The sequence below is a fragment of the Phalacrocorax aristotelis genome, chromosome 5 (assembly GCF_949628215.1).
Source record: "Phalacrocorax aristotelis chromosome 5, bGulAri2.1, whole genome shotgun sequence".
Lineage (NCBI taxonomy): Eukaryota > Metazoa > Chordata > Aves > Suliformes > Phalacrocoracidae > Phalacrocorax > Phalacrocorax aristotelis.
This window is the reverse complement of record NC_134280.1, coordinates 56338920-56351438: the sequence shown is the minus strand read 5'-3', so window position 1 is coordinate 56351438 and position 12519 is coordinate 56338920. Positions and strand designations below refer to the sequence as shown.

Sequence of the window (12519 nt, the reverse complement as noted above, 5' to 3'; positions counted from 1 at the left end):
CCTATTTATGTGAGTAACACACAGATATACAAGTCATCAAATACTGGCTATGCAAGTATTACTCAAGCAAATAAGACTTCACAGGATCAGCCCTGTTGGTAGGCTGCCAGCTGGCTCAGATTCTGTTCCCAGTTACCCATTTTAGTTTGTGCACATGCCCCTTAGGAGGGAAACTGGTTTCTGTGCTGGAGTAAGTAGTACATTATTACTGCATTATTCCAAATATTGCAATGTTGCAAATATTACATTATGCAGACTGACAGAGGGGGCGATGCAGACCTGTGATACCAGAGGAACAGCAGCAGAGGGGTTCAGAGGGGCATAATCTCTGCCAAACTCTCTGGGAGCTAGACCAGGGTATCTGGATCAGCAAGCACTGAGGCTGCCACAGCATGTCGCTCCACACTTGGTTGGAACAGGCAGACCACCAGCTGAGAGTGACCCCTGGGCAGCAGTAGAGGTGGGTAGCAAATATTTGCTTGATCCTTTGGTGTTATTCAGGAGCTGGTTATAATCTGCCCCTAAATTAACAGGGCTCAAATCTGAGGCCCTTCTGTAAGCAAAGGCTGTAGAGAATGAACGTTTGGGCTCAATAGAATCAATGAGATTTTAGCCCCGGGCTTTGACAGAGGCATGGCTGAGAACAAGCCCTTAAGCCACTGACAAGATTGCAATGCAGCACACCCAGAGCGAACGAAGCAACAGTACTTGAACTGGGGAATATGGATGCCTGTGCCTTCATTTCCAATTTTAAAACAGACGTGGGAGAGGGAAAGTGGGAGGGCAGCTACTATCATTTTCTGCACCAACATGAGCCTGAGAAACAATGACATTTACTTTGGTTTAACTAATTTCCACACATCAGATCATGTTCAGCACCCATGTGCCAAAGTCCTATTCTTCAAGTCTGTTGAAATATCACTTTCCGAAACATGTGTGCTAACATTTGGCCAACACCACCACAAGATCATTTTATTAACTTGTAGCTCATTTCATAGACTGCTGCTCATGTTGCTAACATATGCTATTCTACCATTTACTGCTCTATAATTAGAGAAGTCATATGAAAGAGATACACAGGCTTAATTTTTGCATTAAATACAATTTGTTTAGATTTGGGTAGGCGAAATAAAGCTATTTAAAAGAAAAAAAATACATAGTGTATTAGGAAACTACAAGAAAGATAATTTAACTCTTAGAAGGTCACAATAAAAATTTTTAAAAACGTACTCCCCCACTTCAAGACTGCATACAGTTTTAAGGATTGTGTTAAAAGTCAAAGCCAGAACTACTTTCTGCTTTGCCAGGATAAGTCTTGTTTCCAGGGGCTGAGGGCCCCAGCAGCAGAGCAGCTAAGAGGCTCCTTGCAAATGGGGGACCAAGGTGCAAGACCAGAAGCTTAGGATTATCACAGGAGGGGTCAACAGTGTGTTTTTTCGCTGAGGCCACCACCATGCTGTCACACCAAAGCATTTTTAGTATCGAAGAGGCTGAATAAAGGATAGGGAGCATCGCGGGATCATTTATTAAAGTATAGGCTGCTGGGAGAAGGTAAGGATCCCACCTTGCTTCTCTTCCCATGCAGCTGACAGAGGAAACTCCAAGCCAGCCAGATGCAAAGGTGGCTTTTGTTGGAAAAAGCGGGACTGTAATAGACCTTTTGCTTGGGTGATTATCAAATAAGGACTTTAGAACTCATTGATAAGCCGCTATGTAATAATAAATAAAATATGAAACATTTTACTTTGATGTTCAGCATATTTGTCTTTCCTCCATTGGATCAGTTTCCTTTTTCACTAAGCAAGTTATGAGCTGGACAGAATCTGTGATGCCACGCCTACAGTAGAGCCCCATGAATTTAAATCAATGATTTAGCAGCCAGCTACAAGACAGAGGCACATAACAGCATTTCTCTCTTCCATGTGCATACAACTGCATTGCAGAAGGGAGTCAGACATAGATTTTTAAATACTGAACTGTTTATAAAAAAGAAAAAGGAAAAAAGCTACCAATTACAGCTGGGAACCGATTCATAAGCAAAGAGGAATTTAAGGGAAATGTATCCTTTCTACTGTAAATTAATAAACTGCAGCTATAGTTTATTAAGCCACCACAATAATTTACATTTTCTACTGCCATAATCTTGACTGCTTATAAATTACAGTAGTTTTACCTATTCTTTAATCCAGAAACATCATTATTAAAATGTTTGATGCAGGCTACAGTGCATCTATCATTACTTGTAAAAGTTAATTAGATTAGATAAAAGAAATAATTAGATTTGCATTTTTATCCTGGTTTTAAACTTCCAAAGAAGATCACAACAGCGTGCCTGTGGGCAATTCAAAACAGCATACAGCAGTGAAATATAAAGGAAAAAAGGTCTGTTTTTCCTGGCTAATTCATGATTGAAGATACAATTACAAAATATTTTAAGGGTTTGCTGAAGCTGGGGGCTATTCCTAGACTTCTAAGCTTTGTTTATAACTCTTGCTCTCTTTCAAGGGAGTATCTGATCTGCGTACCCTGCCAATAGAAGTATCAAATTGCTTTCAATGGCTTTATTTGGTCCTGTTCAGAGCTTGCTGGAAGGGGATCAGTTTCATGATCAATAACAAAAAAAAAAAAAAAAAAAAAAAGTGGGGAGAATATTCCCTAGTGCTGGAACAGTAGCATTGCACTTGCTTTTTGCTTATCAATGCTAAATACAATTTACAAAGAGAGACAACCTCAGAGAACGTAACTGAACTGACAATAACTGGATTCCAGCTTGTGCATTTTCAGCAAGCTGACTGCAAGGAGCTTTAACCTGTCTCCAAAAGGCAATAAATGAAAGGTTCAGCTCTTAAAATTGGAGGTCAGTCACATACTTAATGATAAAGCATATCTTTAAATCTATTTCTACTATTATTATCCTAGCAAAAAATTAATTAACCAGGTCAAGGAGGCCAAGAAGGCTAATGTGAAATGTAATTATTCCTGATCTTTAGACATGTACTTTACATAAAGAGATAGTCCTTATTCAGCTCACCGGGTACCTGAATTGTCAGTAGTTAATCATGGATAAGAAGAGAGACTCATTGGTTCAGCCTCTTAAGTTTTAAGTATGATTCAAATGATTCCTATTCAAGGACAGCTTAAACAGTTGTAATTTTTATGTTACTATTCTTTTGTTTGTTTACCATCACAGTAATCATGTGCACTCTTTTTGACTGAAACAGAAAATGCAAGAACGTTAATATGAAACTACAGCAGCATGAATTTATAGATTAAAACTAGAAAAAAATTACTTTTAGGAATAATTTGTAGTGGCTGAATTAAAACAGAATACTTATGAGAGCAGAGGAAGACAGTTTTTCTATGCAATGGAAGTCATACTGATTCAAAGAGAAAATGAAATGCTCTGCAATGGCATTGAGCATTCTACAGAGGAATAAGATGAAGGGAAAAGGACAAAAGCAGTTTGGATCAGCTGTCACTGCAATAATCATGGCAAGTTTTTCCAGAAAAGCTCAACAACCAGTGTCCTTTTTAATGATTTCAGCCACTCGCCCTAACGAAACCCACCCACCAGAGGAGGGAAGCCCTCAAACCTTCATCCCTTAAAACCATACCTCACCACCTCCCCAGAGGGAAATACTGGAGCAACATGCTCCAAGCACCAGTGGGATCCACCCCCTTCCTCAACTGGACATGGTGGAGTCAGAAGCAGTCCCCAAGCTAAATTCTAAAAGAACTGAATTCTGGCAATGAGGCACTGAATTAACTGGGATTTCAGGGCCTCAAGCCGTTCTCAAGTTTAGAAACTTTCTAGAGATGTAAGCCTTCCCTTCCTCCAATGTAGGTTTATCTTCATTATGTACCACCAAATTCCTTCTTTAAACAGCTTTTTCCATTACCCCTAGAGGTTTTCACTTTCACAGGACAGGCTAAGAGATGTCCTTGAAATAGTCCCATTTTGTCACTGCTACTTTAAGAATGAATATTTTTTGTTAAACAAAAAAGAAAATTCAGAGTTAACCTGGAGACCAACCCATAAGCTCTTACTTGACCTACAATATCTTCTCAACTATATTTCCACTAAAAGAAATGTTTTCTCTGCACAACTTTGCAGAAAAAAGAACTTAGATTTCCTCCCATCTCTGTGGGCTCCTCTGTAGAAAAGTGTTTGTGAAGATTACGAGCATTTGAGCTGAAAAGTAATAATACTCTGCATTTATTGGAAATTTTTCATTTAAGATTCTCAAAACACTTTTTTAAATTGAGGAACAGGAAACAATTTCCCAAATTTCAGATAATCAGAGACAGAACTCTTAACAACTCCAGATTCCCACTCCCTTTAGCCGACAGAGAAAACTGCTTTCTCCAACATGCACACCCTGAAGCTAACATTAGCTTCACTTAGAAAACATGAGACAATTATGCAGAACATTTAATGACCTCAGTACTCTTGAAATACCTATGTTGCTTTCATATGCTAAGCCTAGTAATGTCCTCTTTGCTCATAGATTGTTGACAAAGCTTTGGGTGTATAACAAGTCTGGAGTAAGGTGCTCCAGTAAATGGTCTTAAAAAGAAAACAAAACAAAACGAAAAACTTCAACTAAATGAAATAAGGTGTTAAAATTATTAAATAAACAAATACTGCACAGCACAATGTAAATAATAGGTACCAAGTAATGAAAATTCTCAGTAAATTAACCCAGTATTTGTCCAGCGAAATATATGGTTTTGTTAATATAGATTATTTACACTTTCATATGTGGTTGACAAATCTTTTGAGCCCCATCTAAAGTAATTTCAAATTGTTTAAATGATTAAACAAACTGGATGCACTTATTCAGAAATTATTTTTTAAGAATTAACACTGTACCTCAGAAGATGACGGTGATACACTGTGTGTCTCGTGATGAAAACATTGCATCAGCAATGCCCCATTCCTGCATCCTGAAGAACATACTGTACTTATTTCAAGTAGCTGTGACATGAATAGGCCCAGGCCCAGATGGAACTGGCACCTGTGCTACTTATATTTTGTAATCTTTTCAAAAAGGGAGTGTCAGGGAAGAGTACTATTGTTTTTCCATGCATACAAAGTACAGATAAGAATCCACGCCATTTTATGTAAGTAATCACTGTTTCCCAAAAACGGTTGCTCAAGAGTATCTTTAAACAAATTCGCCTTCTAGATAAAATCAAATAAGTTATTGGGGACGCAGTTCCAAATTCTACCAAGCCACAAAACTAAACTGGGAGTGCAAACTTTTATGAGAGTATTGTTTTTTCCCTCCAAGCCACAGAGAGCGTGATTCACCTCATCTCACTTCAGATCTCTACACTATAGACATCAGCATCCGTATCCTTTGTAGTTAATGGAGAGAAACAGCCATTTTAGAGAACAATTCATCTGGCATTTTAAATGTCTACTTTAGGACAAGATGAATTGCATCCTAAAACTATTCACTCTGCTTGTCTCTGTTCACTGTAAAAACAGTCTGGATAATTAATTGAGACAGAGTCTACACTACAGTTATCTACTTTTGGTATGCTGAATTCTACCCACAGTCACCAGCACAACTTCAGTATCGGTACTGAGGTCTCCTGGGAAGGTGGTGGGAGGGGACCTAGGAGAACTGGCACAGCACTGCATCTCTCACCTGCCTCCTGGTTTACATCCATCCCATTTATCCCTCCTTAGGGATCTACAGGTCTCAACAAACTGCAACACTCGTAATCAATTCAATAGCAACAAACCTATTAAGAACTGCAGAGGTGAATTAGGAACCAACTTCTCTCCCAAGCAACTCCTGGCTAGCAAACCTGCCACAGAATTAAGAAAAAACAAATAAACATAGAACCACTTGGCTCACAAGCAAATGGACTATGTAAGCTGGTGTTTAGCCCAGGAAACAATCTCCTAACAAACTTTTTTTAGTAATCTCCTCATAAGATCAATGTATCTTTGAGGTGGCATCTGCCCAACGTGCCTAGGGCTTCATACGGGAATCTGTAATGTTCCTTGGGCAATGAGATGCCCACTACCAATCTGGCTAATGAGCTGGGAGAGGAAACAGCCCTCACTGCCTCAAATACACTGATTAGATTCATGTAAATATAAAGATAAATAAAGAGGCCAAACTACTGAGGAACTATGGAATAAGTGTAGCTTATATTAGCAAGAATTTTGAAAACAATATAGGGAAGAATCACCTAGAAATAATTTAGCTCACATGAACAAAACAATCATTGAAACACTTCTTTGCATATATGTTTAGGAAAGGACACAAAAGAAAATTTGTGGAGGCTTCAGCACTATATAAGAGGAAAATTGTGAGTGAACAAGAAAATGAGCCTGCATCGTATTCTAAAATGAAACTGCAACCTATTATAAGACTGCTTCTCCCCAGAGTCAGTGGAACTGTAAAGCTACTGGAAAGCATTGAGTGAGTTGAAATAAAGTACCTTTAAACTTTTTACTACAGAGCGGGATACTTCCCAGTGAAACATACCCATATTCTCCAAATAGGGAAAAAAAATTATCTGGTCATGATTCCTCTGTGTCCTAATTTTTAAAGGACTTCAAAAAAATTACAGATCTCTCATACAAATAACTGTTGCTTAGCAGACTCAGCTATGTTTCAGTCTTAGCTCTTATGCCAGGTAAAGATTTTTTTTACATAATTCTTTGGTTTTTGAAGCCAGACTTGCAAATAACACTTAGAGAAGATGTTGCATTTTTTTCTTTCAATATTCTTATGTCTCTTCCATCCTTTTTGTACACCTAATATGAACATGCAGTCTTCCAATAGGCAATGGCAAATGGTGCTTTAAAACTCAATTGTGTCTCTCATCCCAGGTATCAACACATTTATACATGTTAATAAACTCCTTAAAGTGTATCTGAAACTGCATTACAATATTTACAAAAGCATTTACAAGCATCCCTTTGGGATGAGGGAAGGAAAAACTTCAGTTTTGGCACCTAGTAACGTGGCAATCAGCTGATTAAGGAAAAAACCTGACAGTCCAAACTTAGAAGTGAGTGGCAGCACAATCATCTGTCAGACCAAACAGAAATAATTAAATCAAAGAACAGGCCCATGGCAATGCTTTCAAACTGGGAAGCAGAGAACACAGCCACGTGTTGACAATGCCCCTACCTATATGTCACTCTATACCTGCATATATTTGTGCAAAGTTAAAGCACTGAGTACAAGTGCAGATAACAGACTACCTCCAGAACACTCCCAGATCCATGAGGTACAGTTATTCCAAAGGTACATGAGACTCATACACCTGTTGGTCTTTGTAAATGAGCAGACTGATCCCAGGGACTTAGTGCTGTCTCAGTGTCTATTATCCTATTCTATAGCTAGTTGCTTTAGTTAATGAAATGGAAAACATCCTTCTAACCTTCTTATAAAGCCAATTTTGCCTTTGTAGAATAAGGAATTCTATACACAATGGTTGAGACTCTGCTTTTACTTCACACAATACCAGTCAAACTGATTGCAGATTTCAGAATTAAATTATAAGATTTAAGAAATAGGTCATAACTTTCAGAAGAAAACTCTGCTTACTAAAGAAAAGCTCTTTCCACCAAAAAGATGTTTGACAATAATTTTCTAAGACACAAAAATCCTCCATAAAGAGCATCTTTACTGAAACTTGTTAGTAAAGCGTGTCTGCTTTTAGATCTTTCCCTCTCCATAAATAGAATTTAAGTGTAATCAGAAGAGAGCAATAAAACACACTGACCTGAATTTGCTGCTGCAGTAGATTGATTTTGTGCTGCTGTTGCAGAAGTTGCTGCTGTTGTCTTGCAATCTATTAGAAATAAAATTTCCATTAAATTAAAACAGTAATATTGAAACTTCAATATTATGAGTGGAAAACATCTTATTAGTTATTCTTTATTATATTTTTATTTAGCATAATTTTTTTAAAATTAAGGATATTTTTAGAGTTATCTCTATACGTGATGTAAACATTTAAAATTTAAATGCAACATCAAAATCCAGTTAGCCAGTAAGAAATATGTTTTTTAAGCACTTAGGCCTCAACTCTGAAAAGCATAGAAACATGGGTTTAGCTGTGTGGATGTGAATAATCTCATCACTATTCAACAAAGCATTTAAGCCTGTGATGATCTTTGACTGTGATGCATTACTGTTAGCTACAATGGGAATGAAACACATGCTTAAAATTAAGTGCTTTGCTGAATGGGGATGGGATTACTCAGGTGCTTAAGGTTAAACACACATTTTCCTGCTTTGCTGAACTGGAGCCTTAGCTAGTATTTATAGATGTTTCACTATTCAGCACAAGCTCTTAGGGCAAGCTTCTCTAACTTCGTTCACAATGAGCAGCACATTACTTCTCTTGTAAATCTTGAAGTCTTCCTTAGAACTACTCAAGGAAGTAGGGTCTTATTCTGTGTAAAAGCAGTACCTGATGTTCAGTAACTCATCCTCAGCACAACCCAGTGGAATATATAGATATTCCTACCCTCATTTGGTAGATTTAGTAAGGGATCTGGAGAGTAAAGGTTCAGTATATCCCTTCTCTAACACAGATGAAGAGAAGCAAGTGTTCAGGGCAGGGAGCGCTAAGAGACTAACAAGAGAGAATCTGCCCCAGACACACCCACCCACCACCACCCCTGCCCAGTTCCCACAAAGCATCCAAAACCAGCATAGGGTCATGCCCTCAGACTGCAGAGCAGCTCCCTGCAATGGGTAACATGGACTGCAGCTATGGAGGAGAGGCTGCAGGGAGCTGGAGGAATAACTGGACTGCTTTTGAAGGGCAACTGTGCAGCAGACAGAAACAAGGACAAGATTTGTGTTTCCTGGAAACCCTAGCATCAGCGCTTCTGCTACCTTTATTTCCTAAGTATAATTTCCCCTCCTATAAATATTTATCTACAGCAAAGGAACCATATAAAAGAGCAAGGAGTTGGTGACAAAGGTAGCTTGGTCACTCAAATCCACTGTTTTGGTTTTGGCAAAAAAACCTCCTTGTCTTCTTCTCCCACCATCTTCCAAGCATGCTATAAACAGCGAAAGCTAAGTAAAATGTTTTTACGATAAAAAAAACTACAGAAATGTAGCAAGGCTGATTTAGAAATAAACAATTACATAGTTTTAGTGCAAACTGTTCAGATTAACTCCTAAGGAATCTACAGTTACGTATTAACAGCTTGTAATTGTGCACACACAGAGATCAAGTCTGTCATTTCTTTAATCTCTTACTTTGTCAGCTGGAAATATGTAATTTTTTTCACTGCTACAGTTAAAATTCACTTTAGTATGGGAGACCAATACAAAATTCATACATATTTTAAGTCTTGCATATGGCCTCTAAGAGGCAAATGGAGGTTTATGCGATTCTGGGGCTGGATCAAGGCAAATTGCCGCACAGAAAAGGAATCAAGCAACTATCAGAGCCCACTACACTGATATTTGTAACAGGGATCAAACTCCCTTTATAAGCCAGGCATTCAAATATTGCTGGATAAAATTCCCAGTAAAGTAAATAAAAAGATGGTGAATGAAGACTGAAGAAGCAGGCCCTGGCCTGCCAGTAGAAAAGGTAGTTCAAGCAGAGGTAGCTGCCCATGTGCCCATATAACCTAGGGGTAGCTCCTAGGACCTCAGGTCATCTATTGTCAGATCAGTGGTCAGCAGTAGTGTCTATGCTTGGAAAAGCAACTCTAATGGTAACTGTGCTACAGAGAATATCTAAGAACCTGTATGAGTGCTTATTACTACTTTTAATGAGTAACACACCAATGATGCTATTCCATCTTAGAAGAGCAGTGCTTGTTATTAAAGATAAGCTCTGTCAGGTTTATGTCCACATTGTCCCCGCTGCTAAAAGCTCAGTGAAGAAAACAGAAAGTTTATCATTATATTCAGCTTCAGAAAGGAATTATCTGTAATTTCACATCGAAATCAGACACCACATGGAGCTGCATCATGGGTCATTCTTTCTGATCTGTATCTTTTTTCACAGATACACAGTATCCTATGTCCAGAATTGTTCAGAGCTGCTGGTGACCTGGCTGCTACTTAACATGGTAAGCTACAGCCAAGGCAGGCGACGATGAGATATTTGTTCACATGTGCACAGGCACTGATCTGCCAGAGTTCAGACTGTTAGTGACCAGCTTTTTGTACCTGTATGTACAATGTAGTACGATCTGAATAGGCTTTTCCTGATGAAAACCAGAAATATTCCATGAAGCATCTTATGTCAATGGTTCCTCTTAGACACACCAGTACTGTGACAGAAAATGTATCCAATACCCCACAATGCAACTATCTTAGCATAGCCTTGATGTATAGGCTTGACACAGTAAAGTAGGGTAACACAAGCACCATGTGGCTTAAATTCTGAATTTTATTTGCCTATCGGTTGAGCTACATGCTTGCTTCATTGAGCATGACAACCTAGTTTTAAGTGTCATTTAATTTTCATTTTGAAATATAATTACAAAGTGTTCACTGTAAGATATCACTCGTCTGCAAATGTGTCAAGATTAATTTGTGCTAGCTTATTCACAAGTGTCAATAGTTAATTACTGTGTCATCTCTGGATGGCTAAATGACATTCTAACTTCTGATTTTTTACAGTGTTCCTTTATGTTATTTTCCATTAGGGGATGAGTCCATATTCCTACATGTGGGCAAATACTCAAGCACATAAAATACCAGACGTCACAACTCATTAAAATCAACAGAGCATATATTGCTGTATATATCCTATAAAATACATTTAACTGAAAAGATAATTCTAGTAATAATGTCAGATTCCTAAAAACCACACATTAATTTGGATCTGTCTGATCTAATATCTAGGAGACTAGCATATGGGATCACTGTTTTTACACTTTTGTACAATGAGAAAAGGACAGCTCTTTGGACAACTGCATCTCAAAACAAAACCCCCAAGAAAAAAACCCACCAAAACAATGAAACACACACCAATAAACCCCACAACACAAACAAACAAATCAAACCTTACTTGTAGAAGATATTTGAAGGTTTGAGGATGCTTAAGGTTTTTTGTTAAATTATTGTCTTGTCAGAAAAAGAAAGAGTTAAATAAGGGTTACAGTTTGGCTTATTTGTAACTCCCAAAATTGCGTCTCAGTGCAAGAAACAAGAACTGTGAAATCTATCAAATGCCATTTTTTCTAGGAAATAAATTATTTGAATGTCCACACCCAGTTTTTTTCTCTGGGTCCTGTAATACTTCCTCTTTCTGAAAAAAAAGATGTAATTTCTGAAGATATTTAAGCTCTTTTGTCAAGAAAAGATGAAAGGAAACACTAAGCAGAACAGTGTTTACGATAAGCATTCTGCACGAAAGATTTTCGCAGGTTTCTTTCTTGGAGCCTCACCTGTTCTTGCTGTTGGCGAGCAAGGTCCATTTGCTGCCGTTGTTTTTCAATTTGTGAGGCTGCCAGCTTTTTCTGTTCATCATGGGCAGCCAGGAGCTGCTCCCGTAAGCTGATCAGCTGGGTGATCATAGTAGAGAGCTGTCGCTCTTTTTCTGCCAGGCTTTCTGGTGTACCTAAAGGTGCAGGAAAGATGTACTGTAAATACGAGATAGACAATAGTTACCAAGCGATATTCACAAAAAAAAAAAAAAAAAAAAGGCTGAATCACCAACTTGTTTATTTCAAGTGGCAGCTTGAATATATATTTTACTAACAAATCCCAAAAGAATCTAGCACATAGCTTTGCTGTGCTCTAAGCACTGGAGGATATAACAAAAATTGGAGCAGAAAAGATATAGAGTATTTCTTCTTTTCTGACAGGAGTATTTAACAATGCACTGCGTACAAATCCCTAAATCTTTCCATCTAAATATGCCCAGTGTGATAAATACATTCACAGTTTATTAGACATAATTTTCCTTCACTTTATATATTTTGTTGGGTTTTTTTCCCAAGTATGTAAAAATGCTAAAAAAAAAATTAAAAGACGCTGTTCAGTGGAAGAAGCAGTTTTATAGTTTATTGATCATTTCTCTAAAATACCCATATATCTGGTAGGTCATTTGGACAAATGAAAGCTTTGGTTATGGAATGCATATTAAAAATGAGCTCTCTTTGTCCCTAAGAGAAATAGCTAACCTGAGAAAATGGCTTAAAAATTTTCATTTAACTTTCAAAGTTTACTCTACAGAGAGCACTTAATTAATATGAAACTACGGTACATTTATTCTTTGCACTAATGATGCTTAATGGTCTGTTTATGGGTAAATTGCATGGGTCTCCTAAGTAGAGAGTACAGGGTCCTTTTGCAAATCAATCCAAAAATATCCCATCTTAAGTATGAACATATTACTCTGTCACAAACAGCAGTGTCAGCTCCTATATTTGAGCCATACACTGCATTTACTTGTGTGAGAATCTCAGACCCACAGCTCTATAAGAGGTCACATAATTACAGAACGGTAGCAGTTCAGGAATATTGGAAGAGCATCTGAAAGAGGTTTACAGTTGGA

The 12519-nt window shown here is 37.8% G+C and overlaps 1 protein-coding gene across 14 annotated transcripts in view; it reads right to left on the bottom strand.

Annotated features, from left to right (window-relative positions):
- SOX6 (SRY-box transcription factor 6) overlaps positions 1–12519 on the bottom strand; it is a 379848-nt gene that overhangs the window by 136604 nt on the left and 230725 nt on the right. For all 14 annotated transcript variants that reach the window (XM_075094704.1, XM_075094700.1, XM_075094707.1 and 11 more), the window contains 2 exons: positions 11408–11580; positions 7759–7827 (listed from right to left, as the gene is read on the bottom strand). In XM_075094704.1, the coding sequence (XP_074950805.1) occupies positions 7759–7827; positions 11408–11580 (242 nt within the window). The remainder of the gene's footprint in view (positions 1–7758; positions 7828–11407; positions 11581–12519) is intronic.